Genomic DNA, 17,836 nt, shown 5'->3' on the forward strand with positions numbered 1-17,836 from the left:
GCACACATCCTCCATCTACTCTCCAGAGCAGTAGTGCTGTGAGGTTAAAAGAGTAGAGATTATTGCCCCATTTAACAGATAAGGAAATTGAGGTTAAATGTGTCTTCTTCAAACCAGCTAGCCAACAGAGAGGGATAAATGCAATCCCATTGCATAAAGGATAGAATTTAACAGTTCAGAGCAAAGAGTTGGGTTCAGGGCTGGCCCCTTCCATGGATCTTCCCTGGCTATGTGGCCTGGGGCAAGGACACGGCTTCTCTAACGCTGGCTGCCTTTTACCTGAGCAAACCTCCTTTACTGGGCTGTTGAATGGATGGAATCACATAGGAAACAACTGCATAATCAGCACTCAGTAAAAACCAGATATCATCATTATTACTCTTGTGTCAAGATAATGCTGATTATGAAGGGGGGGGGCAGGAGAGAGAAGGAGGAGGGAAACGAAAGAAGTGTCCTCAATGGACGTGATCTGGGAACAAAGTGGGAGGGGCTGCTTCACGGTAGTCAGAGAATAAAAGGAGAATGAACTGAAAGATGAAGAAGGAGAAAGAGAAAGGCAGAGAGGAAGTTGAGAAAGGCAGAGCAGAGATGCCCTGTGCAAAGCCATGGCAGTTTTGTCCTCGGAAATCAAAAAAGAAAGCTTCCAGACCCGAGGGGACAGGCTTGGCCCCGGCAGACTGCGCTGGGTGCGGAAGTGCCAGCCCCTTGTGCCTGGGGGTGGGTGTCTGCCAGCCTCCCTCCCCTCGGCAGCTCTGTTCTCTCCAGCTTTCTGGAGGAAATGTCTGTGTGTGGAAGGTCTGTTTAGCAAAAGCCAGCAATGACAACTACAAACCCAGCACCAACGGGGAGCCATATGCAATGAGAAGAGACCTGTCATTGCCTTTCCAGGGACAACTGAACCCCTCTGGGCTCCTCTGGATGTGGGACAAACATACCCATCTTATTTAAACAACAGTAATACGTAAAAATTCAGAAACCACCACATCCTCAAAGGAACCTATATAGCAGTTTCCAGTTTGCACAAAATGACCTGGCACCCAAATGAGTTAATCAGAAATCTCATTCTTGGGTGATTTCCTGAGAGTCCTAAAATGTAGTCCAATGAAGAGGGAAAAAGATACTCCAGAAAACAACACCAAGATTAAAACTCCCTGCTACCATTTTGCTGAATTTCATTGTCACTGACTCACCTAGGACCTTCCTTTTACACCCTTTTCCGGGGATTTCTGAGATAGCATGACCAAGACCTTGTTGCGGAGGGTTAAGGTCACAGCTTGCCCTGCCCCCTCCCTCCTTGCAGCACGGAGGGAAAGGAGGATGCAAAAAAACAGTGGGTCTCATACACGGCAAACTTCCCAACATCAGTCAGAATCCTATACTCTTTCTCTGTAGTAAGCATTAATTTTAAAAGAAAATACTGTGCTACAAACTTGCAGCATGAAATGAATTATTTTACAGCCAGGCAGAGGGCAGGTTTCTGGATGCAGCCGTGAACATAGTTCTTTCTTTGTTTCTTTCTTCTTTCTTTTTTTTTTTTTTACTATTATTATTATGTTTTAACAAACTTTATAGCCCATTTTATTTGTTCTCAAATAACTTTTTCTCCTTCTTTTCGACAGATCAATTACTTGGTTTGTTTCCCTTACTGTATGATGTTGGAATCAAGAGATTGATACTGCTCAGTGGAATATAATTTGGTATTATGTGCCACGGGTTTATGAGGTAGGAGTCAGACAAAACATTGCATTTGAACACTATCCATTTATCAGCTCTAAGAAGAGATTTATATTTGACAAGGAGACAATAACTTTGTTTTCTGATAAGGCAAAGAGGTCTATTTTTGTGTCCAATACATGGAGTAGCTTATCCATCCCCGATAACTCTATTTACTAGTGTGAATATATTTTAATAATAAAATTGATATATATATAAATTTATTTTAACCTAATTTCATTGAACATTCCTTAAAAAAGCCTTTGTAGATTGTTTTCATATCTGAAGTATAGAGTTCTGTATTGTATTCCCAGATTGATTTCTAGGCTATAATTCTGTCAAGATTTCCTCCTGGTGTCAAAAACAGCAACACCACAGCTAGAGTGTTTTATAATTGGCATCACAACCGAACCAGAATTACAGTCCTGATAGTCATCCGGGTGCTAGGTGGATTCATTTTAGAATATTTTTCTCTTTCTTGGCCTGTATCTGAACTTGAAGGTTTATGGCTAAGATTACTTTCTGAGTTAATCATAAAAATGTTTAATTGAAAGCTAAGGTGCTGGAGATGGAAGAGACAGAGATGAGAAAGGAGGAAGGAAAATATACCTTCAATGACTACAAAAGGATGATTAACAGCAGCATGTGATTAAATCTACACTGTAAATAAAGATTTTTTGTTCCTGCCTGTCCTTTGCCCTAGGGTCAAATAAATTAAGTTGGCATTATTTACTAAGTCTTTAGAATGTGATTTTCACTGCGTGGTGAACGGAGGAGTGCTTCCTTGCAACCCTGCCCTAAATCAAATCAGTTCTTGAATATTCCTCCCTGTGTGCTTTTCCTCCCTGTGTTGGTCCTGCAGTGCTGGTGCTTGGGCTTGGTAAGTAAAACAGTCATTTTTCCCCTCAGGCTTCAGAAAACCAGCACAAGATTCTCTCCCCTGACCTGTTAATGACACCCTGCCCCTGCCTTCTTTAAAGTGATGGTTCTGCATTTTCCCCAGTGCCTTTCATCTTCACGTAGCTGATGAGCTCACAAGGAAGCTATGCAGGCTGGGAGCAGTGGCTCATGCCTGTAATCCCAACACTTTGGGAGCCCAGGGCGGGTGGATCACTTGAGGTCAGGAGTTCAACACCAGCCTGACCAACATGGTGAAACCCTGTCTTTACTAAAAATACAAAATTAGCTGGGTGTGGTGGCATGCGCCTGTAATCCCAGCTACTTGGGAGGCTGAGGCAGGAGAATCACTTGAATTCAGAAGGCGGAGGTTGTAGTGAGCCAAGATCGTGCCATTGCACTCCAGCCTGGGCAACGAGAGTGAAATTCCGTCTCAAAAAAAAAAAAAAAAAACAGAAGCTACGCAGCTGATGCTGTGACATTAACCATGTCTGTGGCATTAACTATGTTAGGAAGAACAGAGGGTGGACACTTAGCCTTCGGGTACTTTGGTCCCTGGAATTTCACAGGAATAACGGTAGTAAAACAGGATGCTCAGGTTAAGACTGTCAGATCCCTGCTGCCATGGGCCTAAACAGAGGTTTCAGTCTTCCAATGGGAAGCTCTGTAGCCCAAACTCAAGGGATATAATTGAGAGTTGAGGAGATTCTAACTGTGGGAAAGGCAGAATAATGCCTGCCCCCAACTCCAAGATGTTCACCTCCTAATTCCCAGATTCTATGAACAGGTTATCTTACCAGGAACAAGGAACTCTGCAGATTGGATTAAGTTAAGGACTGTGTTGATATGATTCTCCCAGGTTATCTGGGTGGGCCCAATCTAATCACATAGCTCCTTAAAATCTGAGACCCTTTCCCGGCTCTGGTCTCAGGGAGACATGAGTACAGAGGAAGGGTCGGAGTTGCACTACAGCTTCTGAAGATGGTGGGAGGGGCCGTGAGCCAAGAAATGCGGGCGGCCTCTAGAAGGTGGAAGAGGCAAGGAAACGGATTCTGTCCTAGAGCCTCCAGGAAGGAATGCAGCCCTGGCAGTGCTGTGATTTTTAGCACTACAGAATTTGAAGACAATAAATTTGTGTTGTTTTAAGCCACCAAGTCAGTGGTAATTTATTATGGCAATATAGGTAACTAATATGCCAACTCACACTATTCTTAGATAAACAACTGGCCTATTCAAAGGTAAAGGATTTATAAAATGTATCCATCTTGGGACCCAGTTATAGGTGCTACCAAACAATGGAAGGAAAAGGGCATGAAAGTTAAAAAAAAAAAAAAAAAGAGAGAGAGACAATGAATACCCATTAGAAAATGAATTACTCCAGGAAACATAAGAACATTTTAGACAAAAGGTTACCAGAATGTTCTAAATAATTTAAAGAGAATGGGCTCCATGATATAGGAAATGAAAGAAAAGATGATGAGATTTTTTAAAAGGAGATGCAAAGAAAGCTGACAATATGAAGGGAAAATACCTAAGGGAAAATTAAAAGCATTAGGGAAACAAAAAAAACAAATGAAAAGCAGCAAGAAATAAACACAGCAGAAAACAGTCAGTTACCATGAAGGTCAGAGTTGAGAAAATAATACCAAAAAGAGTAAGATAAAAGCCATCAGCAGAAAATCTGAATTATGAAAAGCTGATGACAAATATCTAACACACACATAATTGGTCTTACTGAAGAAGAAAACCAAGCAAATGAACCAGAAAAATATTAATATATCTACTGGAAGAAAATTATCCTGAAATACTGTAAGTGAAAGGGTTTCTAATGTCCAGAGAAAAGTAATAAGGAGAACCAAGACTGAGCTATGGCCTGGTGATTGTAAATGAACTTAAAGAGAAAGAGAAGGGGGTAGGGGACACAGACAGAGGCAGAGAGAGACAGAGAGATCTCATGAACACCCAGGCAAAAGAAACACATCTATAGGCCGGGCACGGTGGCTCATGCCTGTAATCCCGGCACTTTGGGAGGTCGAGGCGGGTGGATCACCTGAGGTCAGGAGCTCAAGACCAGCCTGGCCAACATGGTGAAACCCTGTCTCTACTAAAAATACAAAAATTAGCTGTGCATGGTGGCACACATCTGTAATCCCAGCTACTCAGGAGGCTGAGGCAGGAGAATCGCTTGAAGCCAGGAGAGGAAGGTTGCAGGGAGCTGAGATTGCGCCAGTCCAGCCTGGGTGACAGAGTGAGACTCCATCAAAAAAAGAAAGAAAGAAAAGAAAGGAAGAAAGGAAGGAAGGAAGGAAGGAAGGAAGGAAGGAAGGAAGGAAGGAAGGAAGAAAGAAAGAAAGAAAGAAAGAAAGAAAGAAAGAAAGAAAGAAAGAAAGAAAGAAAGAAAAACACATCTGGCAAGATGTCAGAGGCTGTGCAGAAGGGATTTGGAACACTGAGGGCGGGGGAGGAGGTCGGGGGGAGAAAGAAAGAAACATGATCAAAGAATTCTTTGCCAGATGTTGTTTACAAGTAAAAATAACAGAGAGACATTCTCAAGTATGCAAGAATTCAGGAAGTTTAGTATTTATGTACCCTAGCTGAAAATGACTCAAAGACATAATCCATTCAAATGAAAGATAAAATCAAAATTAATAAGTGAAGAGGTTGAAATATATAAACAACTGGTGTTGAAATCTTAATCCAGTTTTAAAGAGAATAAAAACTTTGTAAGTATAGTAATTATAGTTAAAAACAGAATATAATTGTTATATTTCTAGAAAGAAAAGCTTAATCAATACTGATTAAAAACAATAATCTGTGTATAATAGACTGGCACAGAAAAATTTCAGGATATGTCTGTCCCTGGCTCCCCCAAAATGGAGAATGGCTGGAGAAGGGGGATGAGGAGGCAGTACATGTGGGATCCCCCTTTTTTTTTTTAGATGGAGTCTTGCTCTGTCGCCCAGGCTGGAGTGCAGTGGCGTGATCTCGGCTCACTGCAACCTCCGCCTCCCAGGTTCAAGCAGTTCCCTGCCTCAGACTCCCGAGAAGCTGGGACTACAGGTGCCCACCACCATGCCCGGCTAATTTTTGTATTTTTAGTAGAGACAGGGTTTCACCATATTGTCCAGGCAGGTCTTGAACTCTGGACCTCGTGATCCACCCGACTCGGCCTCCCAAAGTGCTGGGATTATAGGCGTGAGCCACCGCACCCAGCTCACGCCTGGGTGAAGGGGTCAAGATATTCTGCTGCATTTCAAAATCAACAAACTGAGAAATAAGGTTTAATCAAGTCATGTTGAAGAGACAATTAGAACTACAAACAGATTATCTTCTAAATTAATGGAAGTGAGGCAGGTAAGAAGCTAACAATAACAAGAACAAAACTCAAAACACATCCCATAAAGAAAAGATGGAAAACAAAGGAAACCATAATGAAGCACAAAATAAAGTAAGAAAAGCAAAAATAAGTGGGATAGACTCAACTACTCAAGGAAAAAGACATTCAGATTGAAGAAAAAATACCAAACCCAATTTCATTCTGTCCACAGTGAAGACAACATCCATGGGCTCCACCCATGCATCCAGAGCTTCCATACTGCTTTTTAGTTGTGTCATCAACAAAAAATAAGAGAAGCAAAATAGTTGAAAGTAAAACTTAGGAACATGCAAATGTAACAAAGAAATCAGAGTTTGAATTCCAGATAAAAATGGCTTCTTGAAACCTGCACCAGATTTTGTTTCTTCCCCAAATCTCACAGAAAAATGACAGGAAAGGCACTTTGAAAACCTAACCTACAAGGACAGAAAGAACAGGGAAGAGGAAGGCAATCAGACAAAGGTTTTGATGCTGGAAAGTAGACTTGGACCAGAGGCAACGAGCTGAGGCGGCCTCAGAAAGCCAAATCGTAGCCAGGAGCGGTGGCTCACGCTTGTAATCCCAGCACTTTGGGAGGCCGAGGTGGGCGGATCACGAGGTCAGGAGATCGAGACCATGGTGAAACCCCGTCTCTACTAAAAATTCAAAAAATTAGCCGGGCGTGGTGGCAGGCGCCTGTAGTCCCAGCTACTCGGAGAGGCTGAGGCAGGAGAATGGCATGAACCCGGGAAGCGGAGCTTGCAGTGAGCCGAGATTGTGCCACTGCACTCCAGCCTGGGTGACGGAGCAAAACTCTGTCTCAAAAAAAAAAAGCAAAAAAGAAAGAAAAATCAGTAGTAGGAAAGCTGAGAATCAACCTCATCTTCCCCAGAAAATCCTCAAAAGGCTCAGGCACAGGCGCCACCTGGGAACTGGTGGCTAAAATAAGGGGGCTTGGTTGAAATTTGAGAACAGAGTGAGTCCTAGATCCCTTCCTCACTCCACCCAGCTGAGTGAATGTCTCTCCTCCACTCAGGAAGAAATTAAACATTTATTCTCTAGAGAGGATAAAATACAGGCTCTTTGGGCTGAAGAATGCCAAGCACAGTTGAGAGCCTGAGTCTATGGCAAACACAGGGGAATTAGGTAAAAGTATGCAAACTGCATGCAGTATGTGAGACCCCTCCCCTGCCCTTCGCAGTGTCCTGCTTCTCCCCTGGACCCCCAGAGAGGGGGTCCTGGCAGCAAGGCCTTTACCCTCCAGCAGGAGACTGCATGAGTCCTCTCTGGTGAATCTGAGCAGCTCAGAGGAAAAGATCTAAAGATGTTGACACTTGGTGGGAGGGTTCTGCACAAATGGCCCCATTTTATCACCCCAATGATACCACCCTACAGTGAAGACTAAGCCTGTGGGCTCTTTCCATGCACTCAGAGCTTCCAAATCGCTTTTTAGTCTCCCATTCTTAGACATGAGCAAACAACCAAGGGTAATTCAACATCTAAGGGTAAAAAAAGACTCTGCTGAGAAAGAATAAGACCAAGACAAACAAAAATTCAATAGAAACTGGTTATGCAGAAAGGAAAAGGAAAAAAGCCTATCTCTCCATCCTCCTAACAAAATCAAATATGTCATTAACATTTTCAAGAGATAAAAAAATCCATGAAATAAGATCAAGAAACTATAAAAGGAATATTCAGAAAACAAAAAGCTCTTGAATATTACAGAAATAAACAAACCCAAGAGCAGACATTAGAATTCAATAAAAATGTTGGAAGAGAAAATTGAGGAAATCTCCCAGAAAGTAGACCCGAACAAAACAAAAAGCAGTAACTGACCACACACACACATACACACAAAATACAAGGGAAAAAAGATATTTTTACAATATTTAGAATCCCAGTCCTGAAGGTCCAACACCCAAATAACAGGAGTTACAGAGAGAATAGAAAAAAGGGGGAAAAAATCATTAACAAAATAATTCAAGAAAATGTCCCAGGGCTGAAGGACACAGGTTTCAAGATTAATTTCTGGTACAGTGAAGTAAATCTGACCTATACCAAGGATACAGTGAAATTTCACTGTGAAATTTCAGAACTCTGGAGACAAAGGGAAGAGCCTACAAACTTCCACAGAAAGAAAAAAGTCACATATGAAGGATCAGGATCAGACTGGCATTGGGCTTCTTAGCAACACTGGAGATTCAAAATTCTACGGGAAAATCATTTCCAGCGTATAGTTTCTCACCCAGCCAATCTATCCAACAAGTATGAAGATAGAATAGACACTTTCAGATAGAATAGTAGAGCCCCCAAAATTTACCTCCCATACACCGTTTCTCAGGAAGTTACTGATAGATGTGTTCAACCAAAACAAGGTAGTAAACCAAGAAAAAGGAAACCATGGGATATAGAAATAAAATATCTAATATGGGAGAAGGGTAAAGAGAATCTTCAGTGTAGTAGTGAGTGGCAATCCCAAAATGATTGTTGTGTACAGGCATGAAGGGTGACTTCTTCAATTTAGAACACATGTGTTTCCAGTGTAACAGCCTACTGCTTTTAAATCATCTTTTTAACTTGGGAAGCAACTAGAGGTTATGCTTTGTCAAATCAAGGGGGTATATAAAAGGAATATGTGTGACTCAGGAAGCAGAGACTCCAACTCAAAAGAAAGCCAAGGGGAATTCCTCTGATTATAGTAAAGAAAAGCCCTTGATGATCAACTATGCAGTAAGCCTAGAAAAAAACCAGTCCAAACAGGAGAGGAATGGGAGTGACCAAGAAAAAAAAACAACAACCTGAAACTGATAGATTACACAACATGATGGACTTTGTGGGAAATTGTTCTGAAAGGCTGCTTTGAGATGTGGAAATAATTAACTAATAGGTACAAAGAAAACTAGACAAGTGAAAAAGCAAGATGATTATTAACTTCAGGAAAATCAAAAAGAAAGGCAAAATTAAAAAAAGCTAACACCTTCCAGCTGAGTTAGATTCCTCAAAGCAGGCTTCCTGGAAAAACCACACAACTGTATGCTTATATCTCATTAGCCAGAACTTAGTGTTGTGGCTCCATATAGCTGTAAAGAAGACTGGAAAATGGGATCTTTTATTTTCAGACACCAATGTACTCCTCTGAAAATTGATCTTTTGTGATTAAGGAGGAAAGTTAGAATAAATGTTGGGGTAGATAATTAGCTGTCTGTCACTGATGGTCACTTTCATCAAGAATACATTTCACAATGAACACATAGCTGACAGAAACCTTTATGCACTAAATAACATAGCACCAAAACACACAAAGCCAAAACTGTAGGAAACACAATAAAAATTAATGGCACAAGATATTCAAATTATGTTAATATATTTAAAGACAGGGGAAAGGGATGATTTTCTAGGAAGAGACCAATTGCACAAGAAAAGAGAGAAATTTGAATTGACCAAACACCATGAACAAAATAAATCAAATTGTTAACAAGCTACCTCTGCCCCAATGTGCTAGATCCAAAAAATAGTTACTGCTGGAGTTTTAAAAACTCTCTCAGATACGGAGAAAGAAAGAAAATCTACGAAATTTTCACATTACTGATACTAAAGCCTAAAAAGCACAAGAATGTGGAAAAATTCTAATCCATATTATACATGCATATTAATGCAAAAAATTTAAAATGCAGCCAATACAATCCAACAGCATGTTAATTTCCTTGTGCTGCCATTATCATATTATGACAAACTTAGCTGCTTAAAGATACTCAAATTTGGACTGGGTGCGGTGGCTCACGCCTGTAATCCCAGCACTTTGGGAGGCTGAGGCGGGTGGATTACAAGGTCAGGAGATCAAGACCATCTTGGCTAACATGGTGAAACCCCATCTCTACTAAAAATACAAAAAATTAGCCAGGCATGGTGGCGGGCACCTGTAGTCCCAGCTACTTGGGAGGCTGAGGCAGGAGAATGGCGTGAACCCGGGAGGCGGAGCTTGCAGTGAGCCAAGATCGTGCCACTGCACTCCAGCCTGGGAGACAGAGCGAGACTCTGTCTCAATAAAAAAGATATTCAAATTTGGCTAGGTGTGGTGGCTCACACCTGTAATCCCAGCACTTTGGGAGGCCGAAGCGGGTGGGTAACCTGAGGTTAGGAGTTCAAGACCAGCCTGGCCAACATGGTGAAACCTGTCTCTAATAAAAATACAAAAATTAGCCATACATGGTGGCATGCACCTGTAATCCCAGCTACTCAGGAGGAGGAGGCAGGAGAATCACGTGAACCTGGGAGGCAGAGGTTGCAGTGAACAGAGATCATGCCACTGCACTCCAGCCTGGGCGACAGAGTGATACTCATCTCAAAAAAAAAAAAAAAAAAGAAAGAAAGAAAGAAAGAAAAAAAAAGATACTCGAATTTATTATCTTACAGTTTCTGTAGGTCAGAAATCTGGTATGAGTCTAACTGGGCTTAGGTCAAGGTATCAGCCAGAGCTGTAGTTCTCACCTGGGGCTCACTGTTGGTTGAATTCATTTCTTCCCACATTTTCCATGGCCCCCATCTTTGAGCCACCAATGCTGTGTCATGCTTAGAAATCTCTCTGACTTCTTCTTCTGCCCTCAGTCAGGAGGGAACTCTGCTTTTAAGGGTTTGTGTGATTATTCTGGGCCCACCCAGATAGTCCAGGATGACCTTTCTATTTTAAGGTGAACTGGTTAGTAATCTTAAGTATATTTGCAAAGTCCCTTTTGTCATGTAATGTAATATTCAGAGGCATGACAGCAGAGGGGCAAAGGTCATAAGGGTCAAAATTCTATCTGCCACAAGCAGTAGAATAATATACCATGAAGGAACAATATGCGATGACCAAACTAGTTATTATAGGAACAAAAGACTGGCTTACTATTATTAACATGATTTATAATATCAACATGTCAAAAAGAGAAAAAACAATTTTAAAGGATGCTGAAAAGCTCTTGATAAACATTAACAAGAGATTTTAAATCATGGAGTTATACTTCTTTTTTTTTTTTCTGTGACAGAGTCTCGCTCTGTCGCCCATGCTGGAGCGCAGTGGCACAATCTCGGCTCACTGCAAACTCTGCCTCCCGGGTTCATGCCATTCTCTTGCCTCAGCCTCCCAAGTAGCTGGGACTACAGGCGGCTGCCACCACGTCTGGCTAATTTTTTGTATTTTTTAGTAGAGATGGGTTTCACTGTGTTAGCCAGGATGGTCTCGATCTCCTGACCTCATGATCCGCCTGCCTCGGCCTCCCAAAGTGCTGGGATTACAGGCGTGAGCCACCACGCCCGGCCAACTTCTTTAACTTCATACAAGTTGTATGCACTTCAAACCAAAAGCCAGTAGCACCTTAATGTCAGCAGTACCAGGACAGCCCTTATGGTCAGGAAAAACCACAGTGTCGATCATGACACCCTGTTCTGAAAGTACCGCCCAACAAGAGTAAAATGAAAAGTATAAATATTGAAAAGGAAGAGGCAAAAGGATGAGTATTTGTAGACGACATGGTCATCTACCTGAAAAACCCAAGAGACTCAACTGAAAAACTATCCAAAACAGTAAGAGGGTTTGAGAAGGTGGCTGGAGTATAAAATAAGTAAGCCAAAATCAATGTCTTTTCTATACTCTTGAAAAACCCCCTTAGAAAATACGGAATGAAAATATCTTATTATAATATCAGTAAGAAGAACAAGAGATAATATACCTAGAAATAAAATAAAAAATGCGAGACCCAAGGAAGTGTTGATATTTTCACTAGAAGCAAAGAATATAGCCATGTCAAACTGTAACGGATTGTATTAGTCCATTTCACACTGCTGTAAAGAACTACTTGAGACTAGGTAATTTATAAAGGAAAGAGGTTTCATTGATTCACAGTTCCACATGGCTGGGGAGGCCTCAGGAAACTTATAGTCATGGCAAAAGGTAAAGGGGAAGCAAGGCACATCTTACATGGCAGCAAGAGAGAGACAGAGAGAGAGCAAAGGGGGAGGTGCTGCACTTTAAAACCATCAGATCTCGTGAGAACTCATTCACTATCATGAGAACAGCATGGGGGAACCGCCCCCATGATCCAGTCACCTCCCATCAGGTCCCTCCCTAATATGTGGGGATTATAGTTCAAGATGAGATTTGGGTGGGAACACAGAGCCAAACCATATCACAGATCAATTTGAAAATCTAAGGCAATTCCAGCTAAAATTTCAATGGCAGTTTCTTTTTGTATGTGATAAAATCATTATAGTGCTCATTTGGAATAATAAATATATAAAACAGACAATAAAGAAGATTAATGAGAGGGTCTTGTCCTGCATTGACTATTGAAATACAGATATGACAAAAGTAAAATAGTTAAACAGAGAGGTACTACTGCAGAAATAGACACTCAGAAAAGAGAAAGTTCAGAAACAGGCCCAGTATATTGAGAGACTAAACACACAGTGTGATGATGGTCAGACCATATATAAAAACAGAACTGGAACCCACAACCTGCAGCAACCTGCCCAGGGAGTCAGACCACAATCTCTGCAGCAATCAGCCCCAAAGGGCCAGGACTTGATCAGGAATGGACAGCTTCCCTCATTTTTGCCACCATTTGCAAGGTAGGACCAACCAGAGAAACCCAAATATGTTCCCTTAACCAGTCACATAGGAGGCCCCGCCTCTAGTTAGCCCACCCAGCTTCCCCAAGCCAACAGCCTCCAACTGGGGCACGGTAGAACCGAAGCCTTTCCCACCTTCCACTAGAATGCTGTCACCTCCGCTGCCTGCCTGTGAGCCTCTGCCAAAACACCAAGCAATGGTGGCTGACCCCTTGCTATTGCAAGGTCATACTAAATAGCCTTTGCTTGCTTTCACTTGGGTGGGCTTCATTGCTCTCCACAATATATACAGTTGTGATGAGCTCTCAAGTTCAAACTAGTAGAGGGAAGACAGAACATCCAGTGATATTCAACACTCCAAACAAACGGTTAACCATTTGGGGAAAAAATAAGAAGGGGACTCATACTGCCTACTCACATCAAAATAAATATTGGCTGCATCAAAGATTTAAATACAAAAATGAAACTGTAAAAATAGTAGAAGAAAACATCCGTTGATTTGTATAACAATTCCCTAAGGCAAGACTGGTATTTATTACTGTTTTACAGAAGAGGGTCCAGCAAGGAGAGTGAAAGCCAGCATTTGAACCCAAGCCTGACTCCTAGTCTACCGGGCAGATGGGATGGGTGGGAATGGGGGTGACCAGGAGACATTCCACTCCAGGAACACGTGAAGGCTTGTGTAACCCAGACCCCTTCAGCTGAGCCCTGGAGAGGGGGTGCCCAAGGGCTTGGCCAGGGCTGCGGGCTTGGCTGGGGCAGCTCACCTGTTGGGATTGTAGCCCAGGCTGTTCAGCAGGTGTGCCTGGTCCAGGTCCCGCGGGACGCCGTGCAGTACCCAGCCTTTCTGGATGCAGTCCTGCTGGTCCAGGCGCTGGCTCAGCACCTTCATGAGGAGGCTGTCAGGAACTGTAGAGAAGGGGGGCAAGTGAGCACCCTGCTGGCCTGTAGCCCATGGGTCCTGGGCTTCCTAACCTTACTTGACCATAGATTGAGCTGCTGAAGAAGTGGGTCTAGGTGGAGCCACTTGGAACCACTTGGACAAGGCTGTCAGTGCCTATTTCCCAGGTCCCTCCTCGGTCCCAGCAACAGGGCTGTGTGAGATGGGAAATGCACTGGCTGACCTTGACCTCAGTCTTTCCCTCTCCTGGACAAGACACCATCCCCACCTGCAACCCAGTGAGATGTGAGCAGTTGTCCCCGTCTTAGTCCGTTTGGGCTGCTATAGCAAAATCCCGTAAAATGGGTTCCTGGGGAGTCTAAGATCAAGTCAGATTCAGTGCCTGGAAAGGGCCTATTTTCTGGTTCACAGATGGTGCCTTCTTGCTTCATCCTCACCTGGTGGAAGGGGTGAGGAGTCTCTCTGGGGTCTCCCTTATACGGGCACTAATCCCATCCACAAGGGCCCCCACCTTGTGACCTCATCACCTCCCAGAGGTCCCACCTAATACCATTGTCTTGGGGATTAGATTTTAACATATGAATTTTGGAAGGACACATTCAGACCATAGCACCCACGATGGGCCCAGTTTTTGCAGCAAACGCTTTTCCTGGACGCGCACCAGCCCCAGCTGTAGTTTCAGTTTTCCTCAAGTGGGACTGTGCCAGTGCCCCCAAAGCTCTCTGCCAGTCTGTGATTTGCTAGCAACCCCCACTCCCCTCTTTCCCAAAATTCTCCAATTCTCCCCTCCTTGATGCTTAGAACAAAGTCTCTCCCAAGAATCACAGAACTAGTTATAACCAAAGACTGAAATAAAGTCCTAAGGAGAATGAGATATTGAGAAGCCTCTTGTTTACATTGCGGCAATTGACATTTTCCTGAAATTCACACGTCTCTTCCCAGACTCATTAAATGTCCTATGTTGCTAATGTACTGCGTTCTAGCAATTTGCACTGCGTTTCCTGCACTTTGCACTCATTTTTCTAGAAATACTTGGTAAATATTACCATTGTTTGCTATGACTGTGGCCCCGGTTGGAACTGGTTCCTAGGGGTGTGGTGGCAGTGAGTTTGGCAGTTTCTCTGGAAGCTGCCTGGTTACCCTCCTACTGACTGCCCAGGGGTCTGGCAAGCGGGCCTGAAGCACACATTTGAAACCTTCCACGGGGCCCCCCAGGCTGACAGCCAGGTGAACGTGGAAGCAAGAGATGCAGAAAAATCACTGCCAGCCGTTTTCCCCTGTGGCCGTGACTTGCTGGGTTACTGCCCTTGTCACCAAAAAACCATGAACCTAATTCTAAGCAATCTGCATTTCCCTGAATGTGTTCTCTCTCATGTCCTTCAACCTTTCTTCCCCAGTCCCTAGGAAAGAGCAGAAAAGGGTTTTTGCTTTAACGAGAACATCTGGCTATCTAGCATGAATGAGAAGTCACTTCAGCGAATTCCATTCCTTCCCCTGCTTCAAACCTGCAGTGGCTCCCCAGTGCTCCGAGGATAAAGAGCGGTCTCCTTTCCAGGACAAGGTCTGCGCCCTGCCTTCCTCCCAGGTGAATCTTCCCAGCTTGCACCTCCCTTCACATATGCCACCTCCTCCATCCGGAACACCCTTCTCCCACATCTTGCCTGGGCCAGCCTTCAAACTCAGCCTCAGGGCCACGGTGGGATGTTCCCTCCCCAGGGAAGTCTCTGAGGACAGTCCCCAGCCTGCACTTCTCATCCTCCCTCACTTGCCACCCTTGTTGTTACAAGGATACTTCTCTCTGGGGGATTCTTTCTTTAATGTCTGCGTCTCTCTCATGGGTGGGTCCCATAAGAACAAAGGACCATGTCTCTCCCATTTTTCCCTGCCTAGAACGATGTCTGGCACATACTAGGTGTTGAATAAATAGAAGGCTTCTCTTTTTCAAATGCTTCAGAAGTAATCAACTCTGTTAAACCCAACTTGACCAGACTTTGGGGAAGCCAGGTTGTAGAGAGAACATGGGCTTGGGGCATTCACAAATCCACGTCTCATCTCAGCTCTTCCCTTCCTTGCTGCCTCATTTCCAGGCAGTCTCTCACTTTCTGAGCATCAGCTTCCTATCTGCTGACAGGATAACAGGACCCGTCGTGACCGGCTCACACCGCATTTACAATTCTGGCACACAGCCCACACTCAAAGGTGGTACTATTACTTTTCAATTCAGGAGATGTGTGTGGGGAAGTGATGCTTCATGAATATTTTCATGGTGGCCTGTGGTCAGGGCGTGTCAGCAAAGACTGTTGGCACCTGGGATAAAGGATGACAGATTAAGAACAGCCTTGGAAGTTAAAGACAGAGACCTCCAGAGAGACTTAGGGACCTCTGCCTCCAGACATTTGTTTACATTCAAAGGGCTGTAAACCTAGTGACCTCCTTCTCCTCTCCCCAGAAGGAGTCAGGGTCGGTTCCTTCCAGAGTAAAGCTCGGGAGGGAGCTGGCATATTGTCCTGCATAAGCTCCGAGAGTCACAATGTTGGGGCTCCCCTCCTGCTATAGACCCCCTGTACACTCGGGGTGCACTTGGCTCTTTCCACATTGCCTGTGAGGAACTGGGGCGTGGGGAGCCAGCTCTGAGATTACTGTGTGAATGAATCTGGTCTGTCCTCTGATCCAGAGACCTTGTGTTTTCTTGCCAGGATGAATAAACACTGATGTAAAACGATGTGGGGTAAGAATCTGCCATAGAGCCTTCCAGTCCAGGTCTACCCTAAATATTTACAGATATTTTCACGGAAAGAAGAAGCCAATACAGAAATAATCCTCTCCCCACGATTCACCCAGTGGGTAGTCGCTGACCATCTGGGCTGTGCCAGGCACTGTGCTGGACATGGAATCTGGGCGACACAGCAACCCTGACTGCCAAGGCCCCCGGGCTCCTGAAGTTCACGCTGTCTCAGGGAGACAAACATTACCCAGGTAACAAATAACCATTTCTGAGAGTCATGGGTACTGTGAAGAAAATCAACCAAATGGTGGGAGGCTGATGGTTTGCTTGGGCCTAGGACGGCTTCTAAGGAGGCCGCATTTGGCTGAGATCAGAATGGTGGATCCCGCTAATAACCCAAGCCCACTAAGGCCTCCGTTGTTTAGGGGTGAGAATTATTTGGACCAAATATTTTCAGAGTGTCATCTCCAAAAATCAGGTATGGCTTGGAAACCCAGCTGCACTGCAGGTGGTCTGACCTTTGGAGCCACAGCTTTCTGACGGCTTGAAGGTCATCCCATTGACCTCTTGTTTGCAAGTTAGGAAACTGAGGCCCAAAGAGGCTGTGGTTTAAGTGACCCGCCCAAAGTCATCTAGCCAGCTGGTGATCAGGCTGGGATAGGATCCTGATCCCCGGCCCATAACACCCCCTACTGTCCTGCTGCCTCATTACCCAGTGGCCTGGAGCCCCTGAGTCCCTCACATTGGCCACTTATGGACCAATATGGGCAAAGCTTCTCAACTGAGGAGAAGTCTGACTCGAGGGAAAAATGGAAGGCCAGATAGAAATACAATGAGGTTTTTGTTTTCGTTTTTGCTTTTTCTGTTAGTTGGCAAAGATTTCTAGAGAGAATTTCCCAACTTGCATCAAAATTCAAAATGTACATGTCTTTTGACCCGGCAATCCTATTTCTAAGAACTTGAACCTAAGAGATAATAGCACAGAGGGGAAAAAGATGTGTATACAAAGATGTCCATTTCAGTGTTGTTTACAATAGTGACAATTGGAAATGATCTAGAATGTCCATCAATAGAGGACAGATTAAATCAAAGAAGGTACATCTCTGCAATAGAATATTAGACAACCTTTTAAAAACAATCTCTATATTAACTTGCAAAGAGATCTATGACAGGTTGAGGCAGAAGTCTATGACAGAATAAGAAAAAAGCAGGTAAATAAACAGCTTGTATACATGGTCTAATTTAAACATATATTCATATGTGACTATATTAATATATATATACATACATACATGCTACATACACACACACAGAGAGACAGAGAGAGACAGAGAGAGAGAGAGGGAGAAGGGTGGCCGCCACTTCATGCTCCATGAATCGGACCCAATCCCTCACTCACGGAGCCCAGGGTGGTGGAGGTGAGAGGGGACCCGGATGTAATGCAACACAAACCTGGCAGGAAAGCAGAGGTCACAGAAGTAAGAAGTGCTGGGGACGTCGTAGGCAGGGAGGGCCAAATTTCCAAAAGATTGAGGAAGAAAGGGAATGCTCACGCTGGTTCCCGCTTTGAGCCAAAACCCAAACAAACCCCTCTCTGCAGGAATCAGGAAACACAGGCTCTGCAGTCAGCACTTCCTGG

At 43.8% G+C, this 17,836-nt stretch overlaps 1 protein-coding gene across 2 annotated transcripts in view; it reads right to left on the bottom strand.

The window, feature by feature from the left end:
* The window catches only part of AK8 (adenylate kinase 8), a 154,355-nt gene that overhangs the window by 55,962 nt on the left and 80,557 nt on the right, over nucleotides 1-17,836 (bottom strand). For both annotated transcript variants that reach the window (XM_030818091.1, XM_030818090.1), the window contains one exon: nucleotides 13,339-13,480. In XM_030818091.1, the coding sequence (XP_030673951.1) occupies nucleotides 13,339-13,480 (142 nt within the window). The remainder of the gene's footprint in view (nucleotides 1-13,338; nucleotides 13,481-17,836) is intronic.

This window comes from Nomascus leucogenys, chromosome 8 (assembly GCF_006542625.1).
Source record: "Nomascus leucogenys isolate Asia chromosome 8, Asia_NLE_v1, whole genome shotgun sequence".
Lineage (NCBI taxonomy): Eukaryota > Metazoa > Chordata > Mammalia > Primates > Hylobatidae > Nomascus > Nomascus leucogenys.